Raw genomic sequence first — 21,187 nt, forward strand, 5'->3', positions numbered from 1 at the left:
TATAAGTCCTAAGGTCTCAGTATAGTTACAACGGCTGCCCCACCCTTTAAACCGAAACGCATTACTGCTTCACGGCAGAAATTGGCAGGACGGTGGTGCCTACCCGTGCGGACTCACCAGAAGTCCTACCACCAGTATGTAAGTCTTATCGTAAACACGGCTACGTAAATATTTATAAAGCATTTAAGCTCATCTATTAATGCTGCAGAGCAGTCATGCGTTCAGGATTGAAGGATGGAGTAGCCGTAATGAAATCAATGTAAAACATCTAATATAACCTACCTCCTAAATACAGAACACAAAGATCACGTTAAAAAACAGAGAAAGAATTGCAAAAAATAAAGATACCAGCTTTCTCACTTCTGTATGTTTAAGATAAATGCGAAAGCTTTTCGCGGTAGTTATATTAGGTATAGTAAAGAAGACAAAAGTATTTGAAGGATGTCTGAATCTCACTGACGACCATTTTAAGATATGTTTGCATATGCATATACACATCGAGGGATAAAAGGATATTTAGTTTAAACGAAATTTGGCTTAATGCGCGACATTTATTTTTGTAATTAAAGGCCCATTTTTGTTTTCGAACAATTCGTTTTTTAATTTTTACCCCATTCAAATATCGGCTAGTTGAATGGGGTAAAAAGAACTTTTTGTTGGGGTATTTTTTCAAAAATTTTAACTAGAAACGGCTCTCCTCTAATGTTGTAAAAATGTTTTATTTACCCTTCGTTAAACATATTCCGGATTTTCTTCTCGTGTTCTGTGATAGCTACCGCTACAAACTTGTGGGTCAAGTCTTGTTCTAAATCTTATGCTACGAAACATGCGAGTTTCTTGTCGTTAATTCTATATGTAACTTTTAAACCTTGGGCAGGTAAACTCTAATAAATACTAGGAAAGAATTGCAAAAAATAAAGACACCAATTTTCTTACTTGTGTATTTTTTATTTCTTTTTTTTTTATTATGTTAAACCATGAAAAAAGATAGTCGTCAATCAAACGAGCTAGACGGAAGACCATGCAAGCTTTGTCTTCTTCTATATCGTTCCCTCACTGCTGAGGATCGCGACCACATATGACGTTCTTCCACTGTGTTCGATCACGGGTGGCAAAACTAGTCTGGGAGACCGCATGAAAACCAGTATACAATATAGGTAGTGAATGTATTCTTTTATAAATCTCTGCATAAGAAATTTAAGGTCCGATCTCTACTTTGTCAAGTTTGCTCAAATGCAACATTTCAATAAATAATAATTGATTATCATGCTTAAATGAGTGAACGAACTCAATAAAAAAGCAGACACACAAGGTTAAAAAAATACCTAATTTATGGTCACAAATTCTATAACAATATAGGTTAAGCTCAATAAAGTTTTCTTAACTTTTAAAATAGAACAGCACTTATCGTTTAGTTTTACGTATATTTTATTATACAGGGTAAGTGGCCTTAAATTGTTTCTTGTGAATATATCTTTGAATTTTGGGATATATATTTAAGGTCTCATATCAAATCCCATCACAATACTTTAGTTCAATACTAAATCTATACTAATATATAAATCTACAGTGGTTTTTACGGATGTTCCATTATAACTACTGAACCATGCATCCGATTGACTTGAAACTTGGTGTCCATGTAGAAAATACATGTACTTAACTTAATGGATAGCCTAATATTTATATGAGTGTTGGACTCCCTACACCAGTTGCGGGGGCGTTAATGATGAGAATCTTTGTGGGGGTGAGAAATGATAATGTTAATTTTAAATTCCCAGCGAAGCGGACGGGTACAGCTAGTATGTATATAATATTCAATCAGAATGAACATGTCATCAATACAAAAATGAACTTACTGTATACCAAAACAGAGGGTGCTTTATAGCATTCTGACGCGTCCATTACAGCCATGACTGATTATTATAGGCCATTAACCGAACTGTAAGAACGAATAAAGGGTACGAATATTAAAATTATGATCGCAAGAGTTAAATCAAAAATGCCGCCACACGTCTCATTCTTTATTGCGAATCTGTCTTTGATTTATTCGGCAATAGCTTTGAATGTACTTCTTGTGAATAATAAAGACATTCTGGAAAAATACATTTCAAAAGTTATTTCCATAAATATTCGGAAAATCTTTTTGCTGAATGTAATGCCAGTTTTTTTTTTCAACCATCACCAACAAAGTAAATAAACTAAAAGATCATCAACAACAAAGTGAATAAACGAAGTAAATAAATAAATTAATTGGTGAAATTAAATTCAGTGCTGGCAACAGTACTACATCATTTTTTGGGTTATTAATTTTTGATTATTATTTGAACATGAAATAAAATACAATTAATATACAATAATTACAGTTCCTGAATTCTCTTTAATCATTTTAAACGTACATATTTTGAATAAAACCTTTACAGAAATCTGAACGATGTCGAAATTAAGAGGATGAATGTAGGAGGTACATATATGTGATATACATATATATGTGTGGCACAAGATACATTATTAGTGTACTTCAAACGTATGGAAGGGACGTGCTTCCGAGTAACCTTCTGACCCTTTCAGATCAAAGTTCATATATCTAATTTACAATTCGAGTCTGTTGAGAATTAAATCTTTTTTGAGAGATCACGCGGATACTGAATTGAATTTCGAGAGCTATCTGAGACTTTTCGGGTTCATTCATACGTACGTTTCATGATTGAAAAATCTCATTTTTTTTATCAGCAACTAGCGACCCGCCCTCGCTTCGCTTCGGAAACTATAATTTAGTATTGATTTGTCCACTATTTAATGGATGTTATTATACATATAAACCTTTCTCTTCAATCACTCTATCTATAAAAAAAACCGCATCAAAATCCGTTGCGTAGTTTTAAAGATTTAAGCATACATAGTGACAGACAGTAATAGGGACAGAGAAAGCGACTTTGGCTATGCAGTGATAAAGCCAATGTCACTCATGAACATCATCAATGCCAATAGTCAAGCCGCAGCGTACAGGAATTGAGTTCATTGAATTGGCAATATTTTTACTCAAAAATTTAATTGTTACGCCAAAAGAATAATTATAAAAAGGACACATACATCCAACGAGTAGTCATCGACAACACCACTGTAACACTTAGGACCAATTAACTGAAAACAGCTGAAGCTCTTAAGACAAAACAATAGTTATTTGACTTATAGTCAGTACAGTAAAACCACTTTATGTTTTTAATTCAATTTAATTGATGTTACAATATCAAATTATACATTATATTTAATTGACACGAACTAAAAGCGTAGACATTAGACGATCTCAAAAACTTGTTATAACATTAAGAGAAGTAAGGGAACGTACCCATACTACGTGACTTATTTTTTTAGTTTTTTCGACCTCTCCCTCCCCTTGGTGATCACTCGTAGTGTATGCCAAGACGCCCCCCTCCCCCTTTAGTTTTCACGTAGTAATTCATAATCATATCACAGGCAAAACTTGAAAAAAAAAAATTTGTTCGTACTCGTCTTTATTGCATAAGACTGCATGCACACTTAAATTACTAGTGAATTATGTAGTGTGAGTTTACAAAACGCTAAACACTGCGCGCTATATTCGAATATAGGTCGAAAAAATACGAGATTTCTCTCACTAAAATCGACTACGTGACAAAAACCTGAGCCACCCCCCCGCTCCTGTGACGGACTGTAGTATTTTAAAGACTCCGCTCCCCCCCCTAAGCGGATCACGTAGTATGGGTACGTTCCCTAATTAGATGTTTAGTAAATATAAAATTTGGTGAGCCACAAAAACAGCATTGAAATAATTTGACCGGCATACAAAGATTTTGATTGCAATTAAAAAAATCAGGCAGCAATCCTTGTTCCGCAAATAATTTTGATAATGGTCAAAAATTAAATCATATATAGGCAGCTTACAATAACAAAAATACGAATACTATACTAACCATTCAAATAACATCCTAACATTAAAAAAGTTATGTATATTTCTTTACAAAGCGCGTTTGCTAGACGCTACTATTGACAGAGTTACTGTTTTATTATTAAAATAGAGCTGTATAAGTAACACAATATGAATTAGACGACATTTATTATTAATGACCTAAGACCACTACACTACGATTCTTACTCAAAGCGTACATTTGATTGAACAAAATGCATATAAAAATAGACATTTATTTTCGTACAACTATGAAATAATATTTATTATACTCTATTAATATACTGTTTAAATTTATTTATTTTTTTAATTTATATATGACGTTCGGATAATTTAATATAAATTCAGAAGAATATGTTTTCATTTGAACATTTACTAAATTTTTTTTTTTTGTTAAATTTTAAATTATCGATTCAGTAATTTTAGGCCGTGGATTCAATATTTCATTAACTAAATCGCGTATACAGAATTTCAGTTTCGGATAAGCTGCATATTCGTTTGCAAATTAATGATTGGTTGATGCTACTACAAATGTTTTTCTTGAAAATTCATGTAAAAAGAATATTCAACTGTAGACACCGTCTTGGCTCATGGATTTCCTGACTTCCGTCAGCGATGGTAACCTGACAATACCAGGCGGATCGTAATCTTCAATTTACAGAGCCAAAAAAAAAATGAGACGCTAACAAAGTCCTCGTAATTATTATTCGCTGAGCCCTACCATTGTTTGTAGCAATATTCCATCGATTGTAAGTACATTAGAAAGCTAAATACTTACAGTTGTATTGGTATGTATAGATATGTCAATTCGTTTTCAAAAAATTTAGTTAACCAATTCGGATTTTTTTTTATGTTACGCACTTCATTGCAATTAATTAATTCTGCCTATTATAGGTAATTTTTTAAACAGTTTACACCTATTTTTGTTAATATTAAAAAAATATCAGTATGTAATATTTATCGAAGCTATATATATATATATAATATAATTTAACTGATAGACAGACCGTCTGCTACTAAGTTGTGATCAGAGCCTATGCTCGTGTCTCTAGACTCGTGAATACAATCACCAGTCAGAAATCTTAATAAGCCCGTGAATGCCCCTCTTACTGGAGCACATGAATGCTGCAAGACGGCAAAATGAAGAATGATACCTACCCATCACATAATCATCGTCAGCCCACAGACGTCCACTGCTGGACATAACTGTCTCCCACTCTTCTCTAAAATGACCGATCCTGTGTGTTTCCCTCCAAAACGCTTTAACAGTGAAAGTAAACAAACATATACAGTGCAACCTTAATATAACAAATCTCAATATATAGAGGCTATCCACCGTCGTCGCTTGAAAAAATAAAATAAAAAAAATACGTCCACAGTAATTAGATAAAAATGTGTTATCATTTATTAGTAGAAGTTGTTCGATATAACAAAATTAGTACATAATGTTGAGGTGAGTAAAACTATATATTTTTTACCTCGTTATAACAAATGGTAGGCTAACCTAACCTTAATATAACAAACCTCAGTTTACCGAATTATTGATATAACGAATATTTACTTTTTGCCTATCGATTTGTTATATTTTTTTTTTTTTTTTTTTTTTATTGCTTAGATGTGTGGACGAGCTCACAGCCCACCTGATGTTAAGTGGTTACTGGAGCCCATAGACATCTACAACGCAAATGCGCCACACACCTTGAGATATAGTTCTAAGGTCTCAGTATAGTCACAACGGCTGCCCCACCCTTCAAACCGAAACGCATTACTGCTTCACGGCAGAAATAGGCGGAGCGGTGGTACCTACCCGTGCGGACTCACAAGAGGTCCTACCACCAGTAAAAATCGAGATAATCAGAAAATATCGAGGTTGCACTGTATATATAAAAGACCCGTCGTCTCATACAAAGTTTTGAAACATCACACAATGCAGTTAGGTCTAACAGCGTGTGTCTAATCTGACTCAGTCCCGTATTTATACATACATATTAACCGGGCGGTCTTCAACGACTTCAACTAAGACGTAGCTTGTAAAATGTTAATATAATCGACGCAGACTCGTAACGGGAGTGAGCTTCGACTTAATCGCATATAAAATTTGCATCCGACTTACGTAGACAACGCTTGTTTTATTTGCAATTTGAAAGATAAGATACGATTGTTTTAATAGTTTGACGTTTACGTTTCGATCGTCCGCGCTCTATTTAAATAAATTAGAGGTCCCGCAGTAGTCGAAATTCGACTATAATTAATTTTAATTGTAAGTTTGTACACTATTATGATTGTATTTTATACTTCTATAATCACAAATTTCGCTAAAAGTACACTATAAAAAATATAATAAAGACAAACAATATTTAATGTATTCTTAATTTGACCACAGAGGTCAAGAACAAAAGTTTGACAATAAATAGTACGCATGCGTGTGTGCGTCAAATACATGGTATGTAGTGTGTGTGATGTTTTCTTTATTGATTTAATGTATCTTTTATGCATTATTTTAAAAAAATATTAGCTTTGTGCACTTCTTCTGTATATTCTCTATAAGTGTGGAAAATTTCATACTCCTCCGTCCGCGCAATTTTCGTAAAAAGGGATACAAAGTTTTTGCTTCACGTATTAATATACAGATAACGTAACATGATGTATGTACATCTTAGATATAGGTAAACTTGGACAAACTAAGCCCATGTAGTATATCTTCGGTATTCACGCTTCATCGACTGATTAAAACTACATATTATACTCATACGACTTCATCTCGCGTTGATTACATTCGTTATGTGATATCCGTTTTTTTCTCTCTTGTTTACAAGACTAAGATTGTCGCGTTATAATCCAATACAAATCTAAAGTACGGTTAGTAGTTAAATAAAGCCATTCTTTAATATTCACCATTCTGGACCTTCTTTATATTTATTACTAGCGACCCGCACTCGCTTCGCTTCGGAAACTGTAATTTATTATTGATTTCTCCACTATTTAATGGATGTTATTATACATATAAACCTTCCTCTTTAATCAATCTATCTATTAAAAAAAACCCGCATCAAAATTCGTTGCGTAGTTTTAAAGATTTAAGCATACATAGGGACAGACAGATATAGGGACAGAGAGAGCGACTTTGTTTTATACTATGTAGTGATGATCCGAGAACACATTGTATTCAATATTTACGTCAATTTTGACATCCGTCATTTTATTATTATTAATCTTCGTATTAATCTTCCTCGTTTCGTATTAAAACAGTTAATTTAAAATTTGAGAACTATCATCACGACTGAAAATTACATAAACGTGCGTGTTATTTTTAATTTAATAATATACCTTAATAAATTATACGACTTTGGTCAACATTAAAATAGCAAAAGTCGGCCGAGTTTCACTACATTACATGACGTTATTTGGAACAAAATATACGAAAAGCTAAATCAGACAATTTGCGTTGTCCATTGTGTTAAGCTTCATTTGAACGAATGATATAATTAGCAGATTTTGATTGCTGAATTACAAAAAAACATAACATTAATACTTCTCAAAAATTATATAATTTAAAAATCCTTTTAAATTTATTATAATTCCTTATTACTACGTCTTAAACTAAAGAAAAAGAAACAACATTTTCATTTCTTATTTTCTATAGTAGTACATCTGTGCGCTTACTACGAGCTTTTTAACGTCTCGATAGCGTAAAAGTTAACTCAATTATTTATGGAGTTTAAACGTTTGACTACATTTTCCGCCAGGGGCGCTGTTCCAACTGCATACAAATTTGAGTTAACTTTTACGCTGTCGAGAACGTTAAAAAACTCGCACTAAGCACACTGCTGTGTATACAGTGCCGCCTGTGGTGTATAAATTATTATAATAAATACTATAACAATACTTAAAACGAATGACTACAGAAGCTTTGCAAATAAAAAAAAGTCTAATTCAATTAGAACTCAATTTACACAGAACACAAAGGAAAATTAAATTGAAAATTACTATGAGTGCAGTTTAAACATTTGTGTACTTTCATTACTTGCTTAGATATCAGAGAACTGGGTTGTTTTTTAATTATCTTAAAATCACAATTTGACTTGAATTTTACTGAATATTAATTAATGTGAAGTCCGACTAGTAGTTTTATTTCAATGCTACACAATCTACACATTCGACTATCGATGACTTAATATCGATGATTTAATTATAGATGATTTAATTACATCCACCGACAAAAATAAATATGTCACAATAATACGAATATTAAAATAGAGACGTTCTAATTGTCCTTGCCCTTACCGAAATTGGCAAAAGGAATATAAAATATCTGATACAAAATTTAATCAAAACGCGAATTTGATTTAATTAGAGATGATTTAATGACATCCACTGACAAAATAAATACGTCACAATAATACGAATATTAAAATAGAGACGTTCTAATTGTCCTTATCACTATCACCAAATTTGGCACTAGGAATATAAAATATCTGATACAAATTTTAATCAAAACGCGAACGCGAAATACTCAGGCAGCCATTGTGGGGGGCTCGACAACTAAGTAAGGGACCTGTATAGACACAGGAGGTAAGGTCGGGAACAGTATAGGATACTGCGGAGGCTGCTGGGGACTTTGGCAGTGAGGTCTGGTCTCTGGCTCAGAGCACTGCAGCAGCCAGTGAGTCAACATCCGTCCCCGACCCTTCAACTCCACCTCGCCGCGACGCTCCACTATGAATGTTCCCCATTGTTCCAGGAGCACACGTGTGTTCTCACTCAAATGGATACGGAGGGCTGTTAGTGTAAGGGAAGACAATGATATCATAAGCTGGATAGTATACGTGTAAAGGAAAACCTTGATTAACTAAACTATTTGGTTTTCTAAAAAGGATTTTTCTCGAGTGTCATTCAGTGAAGTCTATCATTCAGTAATAAGAAAGCTCAGTTTGTTTGAAATATTAATTTTATTAGATTAAGGGCTTATACATGTTGTTTTCTTATTCGCGATTAACCTTTTATTGTTTATTTATTTCTGAAGTACCCAATATCATGGATATAATAATATGTTTTATTACAAATAATTATGAAGTACTCACGTTGGCCTGTAGATTCCATTCTACTTGCGGTGTTAACGGTATCCCCAAAAAGGCAGTAATGGGGCATCTTAACACCCACCACGCCGGCACAAACCGGACCGGAGTGAACACCAACGCGGACCTGAAGCAAAGCCAAGCTTCAAGCAACTCAAATATATCTCGTTATTTCTTTTGCAGTTTTGTTATTTAGGCAAACGAGCATACGGCCCACCTTATGGTGAGTGGTTACCGTCGCCCATGGACTTCAGCAATTCCAGGGGCAGATCCAAGCCGCGGCCTAAAATATGTTGCTTTAAATATGTTTACAAACTAAACATTAAGACTTTTTTTTTGTTATTCCTAGGTGGGTGGACGAGCTCACAGCCCACTTGGTGTTAAGTGGTTACTGGAGCCCATAGACATCCACAACGTAAATGCGCCACCCACTTTGAGATATAAGTTCTAAGGTCTCAAGTAAGTTACAACGGCTGCCCCACCCTTCAAACCGAAACGCATTACTGCTTCACGGCAGAAATAGGCAGAGTGGTGGTACCCACCCGCGCGGACTCACAAGAGGTCCTACCACCAGTAAAAAGTCTCAAAAAACTTTAAGACTCAATCAGTGACCAAGATTCAAGTTGGACAAATTAATCTTCTAGTAGATACTCTGGTCTAATGTTGTTTTTTGTTAAGTTTCATTTAAGAAAATTTCGTTATTTCAGCTGTATTGTCTACTAAAAATTACGTAGATCTTTTATTTTTAAATGAGCAATTCTTCTATATTAATTATATATGTATATAATCTGAATCTCGGAAACGGCTCCAACGATTTTCATAAAATTTAGTATACACGGGATTTCGGGGGCGATAAATCGATCTAGCTACGATTTATTTTCAGAAAATGTTGTTTTATTCGTGTTTTCAGTAATCAACTCTTCCCGACATCTATTGGTGAATATTTCTTATTTATACTATTTTTCTTAATTGAGGGCAACTAACCGCTTTAAAGACACAACAAGATGGCGTTATCAAAAAAAAATCCTAGCAAAGCTCGGTCATCATCTCGTGTAAGTGATATCTGCACGGTCGTTCGACGAACTCGCTTCAATGAGATTGTATTTAATAAAATAGAGCTGCCACTCATCTGCTTTTATGTGTGTAAAGAATGTGTAAATGTTTATAAATGTATATAGAGAACGATTTACAAAAAAAGAGCTTTCGGATTTTAGCTATGCCCCTGAAATTGTTGTTATCCACGAGCGACTGTAGGCAATTACTAGCCGTAAACTAATCTACCCTCAATGTCCCTAAAAAAAAACAAAGACTACACTCTGTACCTCATCGTAAGCAAACTCATAAGAGGCTGTAATGCCTGGTCACATTAATAAAGTATCCTTATGTTTCCTATTCTTCTTCTTTGTTGTATCACTCTTTTTTTTATTGCTTATATGGGTAGACGAGCTCACAGCCCACCTGGTATTAAGCGGTTACAGGAGGCCATAGACATCTACAATGTAACTGCGCCACCCACCTTAAAATATAAGTTCTAAGGTCTCAAGTATAGTTACAACGGCTGTCCCACCCTTCAAAACGAAACGCATAACTGCTTCACGGCAGAAATAGGCAGGGTGGTGGTTCCTACCCGTGCGGACTCACAAGACGTTCTATCACCAGTAATTACGCAAATTACAATTTTACGGGTTTGATTTTTATTACATGATGTTATTCCTTTACCGTAGAAGTCAATCGTGAGCATTTGTTAAGTACGTATTTCATCAGAAAAATTGGTACCCGCCTGCGGGATTCGAACACCGTGGTACCGCTAGATACGAATGCACCGGACGTCTTATCCTTTAGGCCACGACGACTTATCAGGGCGGTCGTGGTCGTCATTCAGTATCATTGCTGTGAGCAATGCGTTTATGCTGTGTTTCCTATCTATATATATAAAAATGAATTGCTGTTCGTTAGTCTCGCTAAAATTCGAGAGCGGCTAGACCGATTTGACTAATTTTGGTCTTGAATTATTTGTGAAAGTTTAAAAGGTAGATAAATATGATAATGCTTGGAATTAAATAAAATATTTTGTTTTTCCTTTGATGTGTCCTCCGTCGGACGGATTCCTTTTGTTTGTTTTAAGTTTATTTTATACAAAAGTATAGGTCTTTTATTTATCGATTGAGGCACTACAAAGTCGGCCGGGTCAGCTAGTAACTTGTATAGAATTGGAGATTCTGTTGAGTCACGCAGCTACTGACCTCGAGTCGGTGCGCGGGCCGGTGACGGACAACGAAGCCCCTGACTGCGTCGACTATGGCAAGCGCCATTAAGCATATTTCTCTTGCGTGAAGGTCGCCGTTCCTCTCGGGCAGGCCAGACACAACCATGTAGGCGTCTCCTATTGTTTCGACCTTTACAAGATAAATGACAGTACTACAGCAAAGATTAATTAAATATTAACTTTGAAAGAATTATTTAAGAATATCTAATCACTTGAAAAAAAAACAAATTTAATTATTGTCCAAATTGGTTACTCATTTTGGATTTCAGGAGAACTGATCACGTATTTCTGTATGATAGCCGAGAAACTCATTATTTCGGACTCCGACCTGTCTTTAGGTGCAGTATTTACGTAGCCAGTTTATAGGTGATTTACATTAGAGTTTTTTTTATTGCTTTGATGGGGTGGATGAGTTCACAGCCCACCTGGTTTTAAGTGGTTACCGGAGCCAATAGACATCTACAACATAAATGCGCCACCCACCTTGAGATATAAGTTCCAAGGTTTCAGTATAGTTTCAACGGCTGCCCCACCCTTCAAACCGGAACGCATTACTGTTTCAATGCAGAAATAGGCAGGGTGGTGGTACCTACCCGTACGAACTCACAAGAGGTCCTACCAACAGTGATTACGCAAATTACAATTGCCATGTGTATAGGTCGTTTAAATAGCCCGTAGGATTAGCAAACTGAAGTGGCAGTGGGCAGGCCACATAGCGCGAAGATCGGACGGCCGATGGGACACAAAGATCCTCGAGTGGAGACCACGTACTGGCAAGCGCAGTGTGGGACGGCCACCTACCAGATGGACCGACGACCTGGTGAAAATTGCTGGGTCACGTTGGATGCAGGTGGTAACGGACCGGCCGCACTGGACATCAGTTGGAGAGGCCTATATTCAGCAGTGGACAGTAGACAGGCTGATGTGTATAGATCATTTCTTCTTCTTCTTCTTCTTCTTATCAGCCCACAGACGTCCAATGCTGGACATGGGCCTCCCCAAGCCTCGCCACAAAGACCGGTCCTGCGCTGCCTGCATCTAGCAGATCCTCGCGAACCTCAATAGATCGTCAGTCCATCTTGTGGGAGGCCTACCCACGCTACGTCTTCCGGTACGCGGTCGCCACTCAAGAACTTTCTGGCCCCAACGGCCATTCGTTCTACGAAATTATAGGTCATTTACATTGGAGCTATTCAGAAAAAAACACCAATACAAACCTCCTTACCTTATAAACATCATAAAAACCGATGATTCTGTCGAATGTGCTGTACAAGTCGTTCAAAAGATCCACAACTTGCATGGGAGTGGAGGCCGCGCAGAGCTCCGTGAAACCGACTATGTCGCTGAAGTAAACCGTGACGCACTCGAAGCTCTCTGGTTGTACCACTTCACCGGCCATTAATTGCTGAGCCACGGGTCTGTATCGACCAAAATTAATAGTACTTTTTTTTCCCCTACCTATGCTGATAGCCTTAAGAGGCTATTTCAGCTTTACCCTAACGTTTGTAGGTGAGCTCATGGGGCTCAAGCCAGAGTGTTGCTAACATTGACCCTAGCAAGAGCCGTGCTTCGCAGAATCTACCACCGGATCGGAAACGCGACCCACTGAGAAGATCCGGCGAGAAACTCAGTGGGCTGTGTCTATGGGTTAATTCGCTCGTCGAGCCCTTCGTCCCAAGCGACGGGTTCGACGAGGACGGTGACCTCATACATAAACCCTGAAAACATTTCAGTCCTTTTTTGGACAATACTGTTAGAGCAGTAATGGTTGTTGTATATTATTTATTAGTTTTGTTTTTAATTGGACGGTAAAATATTTTCCAAATTGATAAGTATTATTCTTGATCCAAGGATTGCGTGAAAGAGATAGAATGTAAAGAGAATAACAGCGCGATTTGGTACCGTCTATTGGGCGGATTAAAAGTTGTAATTAGATTTTGATGAACTATTAACTCAACTACATACACATTGTATCCCATTTGTTCAACAGATAAACTTTATCATTGAAAGCGTCAGAAAACTTACATTACGAAAGTTAATCAAAAGAAATTTAAGTGAAGACTGAATTTGATTAAAACATATTTAAATTGCAATTAAACAAAGTAACATGTTAATTGATAATGAATTATTAATTGATTTTATGTTTAGTGCCTTGCAAAAGATAACATGAAGCCGGGAGATTGCGTTAGGTCTAAGTCAAAAGCAAGTATACGAGTGGAATATATCGAGAACTGTTAACATATATTGACCCCGCGCAAATTTGGCGTTAGCTTCGTGACATTGCGACTTTTTTTTCCTACCTATGCTGATAGCCTTGAGAGGCTATTTCAGCTTCGCCCTAACGTGTAGGTGAGCTCACGGGGCTCAAACCGGAGTGTTGCTAACACTGGCCCTAGCAAGAGCAGTGCTTCGCAGAATCTACCGCCGGATCGGAAGCGCGACCCACTGAGAAGATCCGGCGAGAAACTCAGTGGGCTGTGTCTATGGGTTAATTCGCTCGTCGAGCACTTCGTCGCAAGCGACGGGATTGACGAGGACGGTGACCGGAATATTGCGATGACACAGCAGCTGTGGCACACAAAACTCACCTCGGTAAAACTTGATACAGTAATTCTTCAGAGCGCCTCTTTTCCAACGACAGCTGTTCAGTTTTCTCTTCGACCAAAGATTCGAGATTGTTCGCGTATTGTTCCATACGCCGCAGCAAATCATCCATAAGATTGTCGCAGTACCCCCTAATAGTTAATTTACTGTTAATACTATAAAGTATGTTGCTTTACGGTTGGACTAAAATAATTACAGAGTGGTACCCACGGGATGACTTTAGAAAAAAAGGAAGACAGGCAAAAAATTGGGAAGATGAAATAAAGAGTGTAACCGGCCCACATTGGAGTCGAATGGCCAAAAATAGAGAATATTGGCAATCTTTAGAGTGGGCCTTTGTCGAGAGACAAGCTGTTTTGAAAACCACACCGAACGCCGAACGGAATACTTGATTATAAGTTGAATTTAAATTTAATTTATTATTATGTAATTTATGAAGTTATTAATTAGTAAGTAAAACAGCAATAAAGGGTTATTATTATATATTATTAGTATAACAACGAAAGGAAGATCTTCCACCGAACGGGCGATATAGCTCGGTAGACCAACGATCCGAATGTTGTTGTTCGGAACTTGTATATATGCAAGCTTATCTTGAAAACCTCGCAAGCGAGATTCAGGCATCTGTCAAATATCTTGTGTTGCATGATGGCTACCGTCACAAGTATGTAAGCAATAATACGGGCCAAATTTTAAGGATCTGTCCAAGGCATCTTGGATAGTAAGGCAATTTAAATTAGAAATCCAACAAAAACATCTTAAAGTTTTATTGTGTAACAGATTGAAAAATTAGCTTTTGCCTTTTTGGCATTGATGGATTAACCTTTTTTTATTGCTTATGTGGGTGAACGAACTCACGGGCCACCTAATGTTAAGTGGTTAAGTGGGATAATCGTGCCGCTCACGTCTATTCCAGTCCGCTGCCGTCACGAAGAACACAACATAACATAACACTATTAATAAAACATAATCCGTGCAATTCAATTCTAGCAATTGAAGTGCACGGATTATGTTTTATTAGTTCCTTATTTTTTATTATCTCCATTCTAATATATAAATTTACAGTGATTTTTACGGATGTTCCATTATAAGTACTGAACCATGCATCCGATTGACTTGAAACTTGGTATCCATGTAGAAAATACATGTAATTAATAGGCTAATAATTAGATAATAATGACAATAAATAATAATGTTAATTTTAAATACGCAGCGAAGCGGGCAAATCTCCTTATATTTTTGTAGAGAGAAAGCTATTTATGGTCCTTATTATAAATTCTCTACTCTTATTTGTACACATGTTTATGTCTACATGTCGGTAGGCAGCGGCTTGGTTCTGCCCCCGGCATTTCCCGGTAACCATTAAGTAATCATCAGGTGGGCCGTATGCTCGTCTGACTACAAGGGCAATACAAAAAAAAAAACACTCATTTCATTGAATATTATCACGACCGGACACAAAGAACTCACTTGATATAATTAGCGTTGATAGTGTCGAAGCTCGGCCTATCGTCAGGTGGTTCAGCCCAGCACCTCGCAGCCAACTCCAGTAGTTCCAACGCCGAGCCTCCTCCGCCTCCAGCTGTGACTTCTCCGACGCCCACCACCGGCCGGAACGGCGGTGACTCTCGGGCACAAACACGTGTCACTATCTCTGCGATACAAGTAGTTGCACTTGTCGTTTATAGTATTAAAAAGTAAATCTTTTAAAAATAAATTGAATTATACCTGTTTGTAAAAAATAACTGCAAATTGTTAAAAACCCCGCATAGTTTCGCAACGTAACCGGCGCGACCAAAATAAATTGTGTTCGCACTGTGCTAAGACAACTCTTATGCAAAAAAGTGTATTGTGTATGACACCGAAAATATATAATAAGCTACCTGATGCTAAAAAAAAGACGAATTATTTTTATTTAAAAAGAACCTGAAAAAATTATTAACCTTAAGATGTTATTATACAGTAAACGATTTTTTAAATGATAAATCATTATGTTAATTTTAAATTCGCTTCTTTCTGTTCTTTGTTTTCTTACTCAATTAATTTATTTTGTTTTTTGATATTTTAATTAATTAATATGTTTAATATATTTAATTATACCCACTGCCGAATTAAAAATAGTTGCACTTGTCCTTTATAGAAGTAAATGTTTTAAAAATAAATTTAATTATACCTACTATCGAATTTTAATAAATCATCTATACTTCTATACTAATATTATAAAGAGGAAAGATTTGTTTGTTTGTTTGTTTCGAATAGGCTCCGAAACTACTGGACCGATTTGAAAAATTATTTTTCCATTGGATGCCGACATTGTCCCTGATGAACATAGGCTACTTTTTTTAATTTTTTTTTAATTTTTTTTTTTGGTTTCGTGTGTCTTTTAATGTTTCCGAAGCGAAGCGAGGGCGGGTCGCTAGTATAAAATAATTTAGCTTAAGACACGATAGAACACGCTTTATGACTAGAACTCGATAAAGCAAACGAAATGAGTTCAAACTCGAAAAGTTTATTAACAACGATCCCAGGGTATCGCTCTAACGTTACAGCTTCTTCAGAAAACTAGATCAATGAAACGAGTTCAAAACTGAAGAGTTTACTAACAACCTTCTAAGGGCCTCACTATCATCTTCCAGCTTCTTCAGATCAACAGTGAATACCGTATTATAAAACTGTTGCGAGAAAAACACCAGTTTGACAAATTTGATGATTAGATGTAGCGAAAGATTCCATTACATTCATGCATAATAACATAGACACCTGCATATGTAATAGAGTTGACAATTTTAATACGTAAACAATAAAATTATCATGTTCCAAAATTTTATATATTTCACTGTTTTTTTGTTGTTTGTTACATTACACGTAATGTAACACAATTACATATCCATTGCTGCACGGAAACTACGCTCGAGAGGAACACAAGCTCAAATCACTAAATAACAACTTACTAAAAGGACAATACTTAAACTTAGATTATTTCGTTAACAGGTTACTAGCTAGTAGATTAATGTCGTGTCGGCTCCTAAAATAATTCCCATAGTGAGTATTTATTAACCGACTCCAAAAAAGGAAAGGGTTCTCAAATCGGCTTTTTTTATGTTTGTAATGTGTTTTAATGTGTGTATTATTACCTCAGCACTCTTACTCTCTCTACGAAAAAAAGATTTTCGTAATTCTTTTATGTAAACTGGTGCTTCTATTATATAAATCGATTTAATTTCTTATATATTTTTTTCTGTTTATACACATGTCACGTCCAGTTCACAAAAGTAAAAAGGTCAAAAAATTCACAACGGCGCTAACCTTTATTGGACACAGTTGTAGTATAATGGTGGAAAGGTCCAGCTCTGACGACGATCTCTTCCAATATTATTCCAAAACTGTAGACGTCCCCCTTCAGCGAAGAGACTGCCCCTGGGTAAACGCTCCCAGCTATCAACTCAGGTGCTGTCCAAAGCAATTCTAAAAACACGAGTTTGCCTATAAGTATTTTTTAAATTTCTTATATTGGGGACGAGCTCACAGACCATCTGCAGTTACAGAGGCCCATAGACATCTACAACATAAATGCCGCCACCTACCTTGAGATGCGAGTTCTAAGGTCTCAATTTTTACCGTACAGCGGCTGCCCCACCCTTCAAACCGAAACGCATTACTGCTTCACGGCAAAAATAGACAGGATATTAGTACCTACTCGTGCCGACTCACAAGAAGTATACCAATAGTATACCACCAGTTTAATCTCTATTCGATAACATAGATGCTAGACTCGGTGAACTAAAATCACGTCAGTGTTGTTCTACCTCTTACAATTATCATAATGGTGTGCTGAAGTGCCCACATTGTGCACTAAGGCTTAGGATCAAGATCGACTATATTAGCCATACACAAGCACACCGTGACAATAACAAACTGAGTAGAAAAGGTCGCCATGGCCGAAATCAGGCAAGGACCGTATTGGATCACCAAACATCATCAGCCCCATCGTCCTCAGCTAGACATAGGTCCCTCTAAATTTACACTAGCCCCGTTTTCGAGCCTCATATATTTCTTTAGTAGGACTAAAGGTAGTAAGGACTGATAATTCCATTTCTTCTTTACGTTCGCGATGTGTTTTAAGTAATAAATAAAAAGAATTACTGTAATAATAAATGTCGTCCTTGATCAAATCTGTTGGCGTGCAAAGCGCATTAAGTCCGAAATCGGATATCTTGAGCACGAAACGTCCATCGATGAGACAGTTCGAAGATCGGAGCTTCCCGTGAGCTCCGAGTCCGCCATGAAGATAGCACATTCCCTAAAAACCAAATCTGAACAGTGAAAAGATAGTCAAAGTCTAAACAACATTATATCTAAACAATCTATATCTATATATAAAAATGAATTGCTGTTCGTTAGTCTCGCTAAAACTCGAGAAAGTCCGGACCGATTTGGCTAATTTTAGTATTGAATTATTTGTAAAAGTCCAGAGAAGGTTTAAAAAGTAGATAAATATGAAACTGCTGGGAATTAAATAAAAATAACAATTGTGTTTTTCCTTTGATGTGTCCCCCGTCGGACGGATTCCTTTTGTTTGTTTTAAGTTTATTTTATACAAAAGTTTAAGTTTTTTATTTATCGATTGAGGCACTACAAAGTCTGCCGGGTCAGCTAGTATTACATAAAACGTTTATTATTCTATCTATTACAGAAAGCGTAAAAGAATTTAACCAACCATTAAACAAAGAAGCGCCTTCAGAACTTTTAATATTTAAATTAACGTGCCCTCGGCGGCGATTAAAACAAATTTCTGACCGCAAACTTAGAATTCTTTGCGGATGATCCAACAAAGTAATCATACCTGAACAATGTCATGGACAAGTGAAGTCCTGAAATTCCAGTCCAATTGTAGCTCATCGTTAGCGAGTACATCCTTCAGGGATCCTTTGGGGCAATACTCAGTGAGCACAAAGACTAGGGGACAATCCACACAGGCTCCGATAAAACGTGCCGTATTCTCGTGGGAAACGTTTCGAGCCTGATCAAAAGATTTTGCCATTATACACGTGCTTAAATCAAATGCAAACAATTATAAAAAAAAATAATCTTACGCTATTTTTAATTCAAATTTATTAAAATTTATTTTCTATTTTTTAGTTGGATTTTTTATAAAAGCGTATTTCGTTAGTTTTTTTAACCTCTTATTTATTTTTCATTTTTTAGTTGAATTTCAATATTTTTTTTAATATTGATTTGTCATCGGTCCTTAATAAGTATACCAAATTGCGAGTTAATCCGACGTTTTGAAGGGGTCAAAATCATGTTCAAAGATTCCGTTACATACAATACATCTGAAGCTAATAAAAGCATATTAAAATGGGAACAAATCACGCACGGTCAACCAGCCTCAATTTAAGATTCCCTATGTTATGGGTACCAGAGATTTATAAACATACTTATTCATGTTTAAATAAATACATATATAGATAATAAACACCCAGATAAAGAGCAAACCAACCTGTTCACCACACAATGTTTGCCCGATGTGGGAATCGAACCCACGACCCTCGGGGCAACAGTAAGGAGTGCTAACAACTGCACCATTAAGTCAGCAATACTCACACTCAGTAAATACTTGTAAAGAACACAACTTCTAATGGTCGTGTCTTTCACAATGCTAAATTGACTATGACTATTAAAAGAACACCACCCTATTTAAATGAGGAAAAAACTTTTTCTATAGACGAACTAAACTATCCACCTTAACACACCTGAAATCATAATGCTTTTTTATTGCCCTTGTAGGCATACGAGCATACGGACCACCTAATAGTGAGTGGTTACCGTCGCCCATGGACGTCAGCAATGACAGGGACACAGCCAAACCACTGCCGCTGTCGCCCGACTGTGTGCGTGTTGTATCTAAGAGCTCTGTTAACCACTTAATATCAGTTCGGCCCTTGAACTCATTTGCCTATGTCAGGAAATAAAAAAATCTTCAGACCTATTCATTAATAAATTCATTAATAGGTTTATATGAACCACGTATAAGTGGTACCACGTAAAGTACCAGTGTAAAGTAATAAAATTCAATTCAATTCATTTATTAATAAGCAGATAACAATAATCTATCACTTCACACACACACACACACACACATTTAAATGAAATGAATACGAGATTTAACCGTAAAAACGATTTTGAATCTAATCGCGAAAAAAGAAAAAAAAAAGTGATATTGTTAAGTTACTAAAGTAGAAAAATAAAGATTAAATAAGGCCCAAATTTCTTAGAAAAATATAGTGTTTTCAAATGTATTTTCAAGGTCAATTATTATTCTCTTTTAGCGTTGATTGCTTCGAGAAAGCTTTGTAGCCATTAATTTTTTATTATTATTATTGTTTGTTAGAAATATAAATCGCAACAAACTTTGAAATTTGCGTTTCGACTTTGTCAAGATATTTTATTTTTTATTTTTAAGCAAACTCGATTAATTGATAGTCTATGATTTCTTTGGTGGAAACATTGATTTTAAAGGTTTGAAATATTATTTTTCTACTATACTTGTGCATGCACACAATATCATTTGTATGATCACATCGATACGAGTACATCCAATCTTTTATGCTTCAGGCTCCGGTCACCGTCCTCGTCGAACCCGTCGCTTGCGACGAAGGGCTCGACGAGCGATTTAACCCATAGACACAGCCCACTGAGTTTCTTACCGGATCTTCTCAGTAGGTCGCGTTTCCGATCCGGCGGTAGATTCTACGAAGCACTGCTCTTGCTAGGGCCAGTGTTAGTACCTCTCCGGTTTGAGCTCCGTGAGCTCACCTACACGTTAGGGTGAAGCTGATATAGCCTCTGAAGGCTATCGGCATAGGTAATAAAAATAAATAAAAAAAAAACTTTAGGCCACGATGTATTTTAGATCTCAAAAAGCGAAATGAAATTACGAAAATATCTTCACACACGTGAAAACGTTCTACGCCATGAAATGCGTTAAACAAGTCAAACTTGAAAATTCAATTTCGGTTTATTACAGAATTAAATTCTTGGCGTACCTGTTTAATCTCCCAGATTAGTTTTTTATTCAAGTCGAGTTTCTTTCTGTGTATTTTTTTGACTGCAACCCTATTGCCCTTGTAGAGGCCGACGGTAAACGAAGACAGAGTGACCGATGGAGATGCAGTAAGACTGGTGGCTGCTGTACTTCCTCTTGCGGTCCAGCTCAATGAAAGCTAAATAAACGTAGACCTTAATGAATGACTGAATGAATGAATGATTTATTTATTTCAGACAACAACAAGTCCATAT

The 21,187-nt window shown here is 36.2% G+C and overlaps 1 protein-coding gene across 1 annotated transcript in view; it reads right to left on the minus strand.

Moving 5' to 3' along the window:
- Positions 1-7,472: 7,472 nt before the first annotated feature.
- Positions 7,473-21,187, minus strand: part of LOC101739209 (receptor-type guanylate cyclase gcy-28) — a 59,642-nt gene continuing 45,927 nt past the window's right edge. The window contains exons 12-21 of the mRNA XM_021351008.3: positions 20,935-21,111; positions 18,732-18,908; positions 18,032-18,188; positions 17,195-17,353; positions 15,359-15,542; positions 13,873-14,019; positions 12,510-12,702; positions 11,262-11,414; positions 9,025-9,145; positions 7,473-8,722 (exon numbers count right to left, since the gene is read on the minus strand). Coding sequence (XP_021206683.1) covers positions 8,457-8,722; positions 9,025-9,145; positions 11,262-11,414; positions 12,510-12,702; positions 13,873-14,019; positions 15,359-15,542; positions 17,195-17,353; positions 18,032-18,188; positions 18,732-18,908; positions 20,935-21,111 — 1,734 coding nt within the window. The 3' untranslated portion in view covers positions 7,473-8,456. The remainder of the gene's footprint in view (positions 8,723-9,024; positions 9,146-11,261; positions 11,415-12,509; positions 12,703-13,872; positions 14,020-15,358; positions 15,543-17,194; positions 17,354-18,031; positions 18,189-18,731; positions 18,909-20,934; positions 21,112-21,187) is intronic.

Source organism: Bombyx mori, chromosome 19, assembly GCF_030269925.1.
Source record: "Bombyx mori chromosome 19, ASM3026992v2".
Classification (NCBI taxonomy): Eukaryota; Metazoa; Arthropoda; class Insecta; order Lepidoptera; family Bombycidae; genus Bombyx; species Bombyx mori.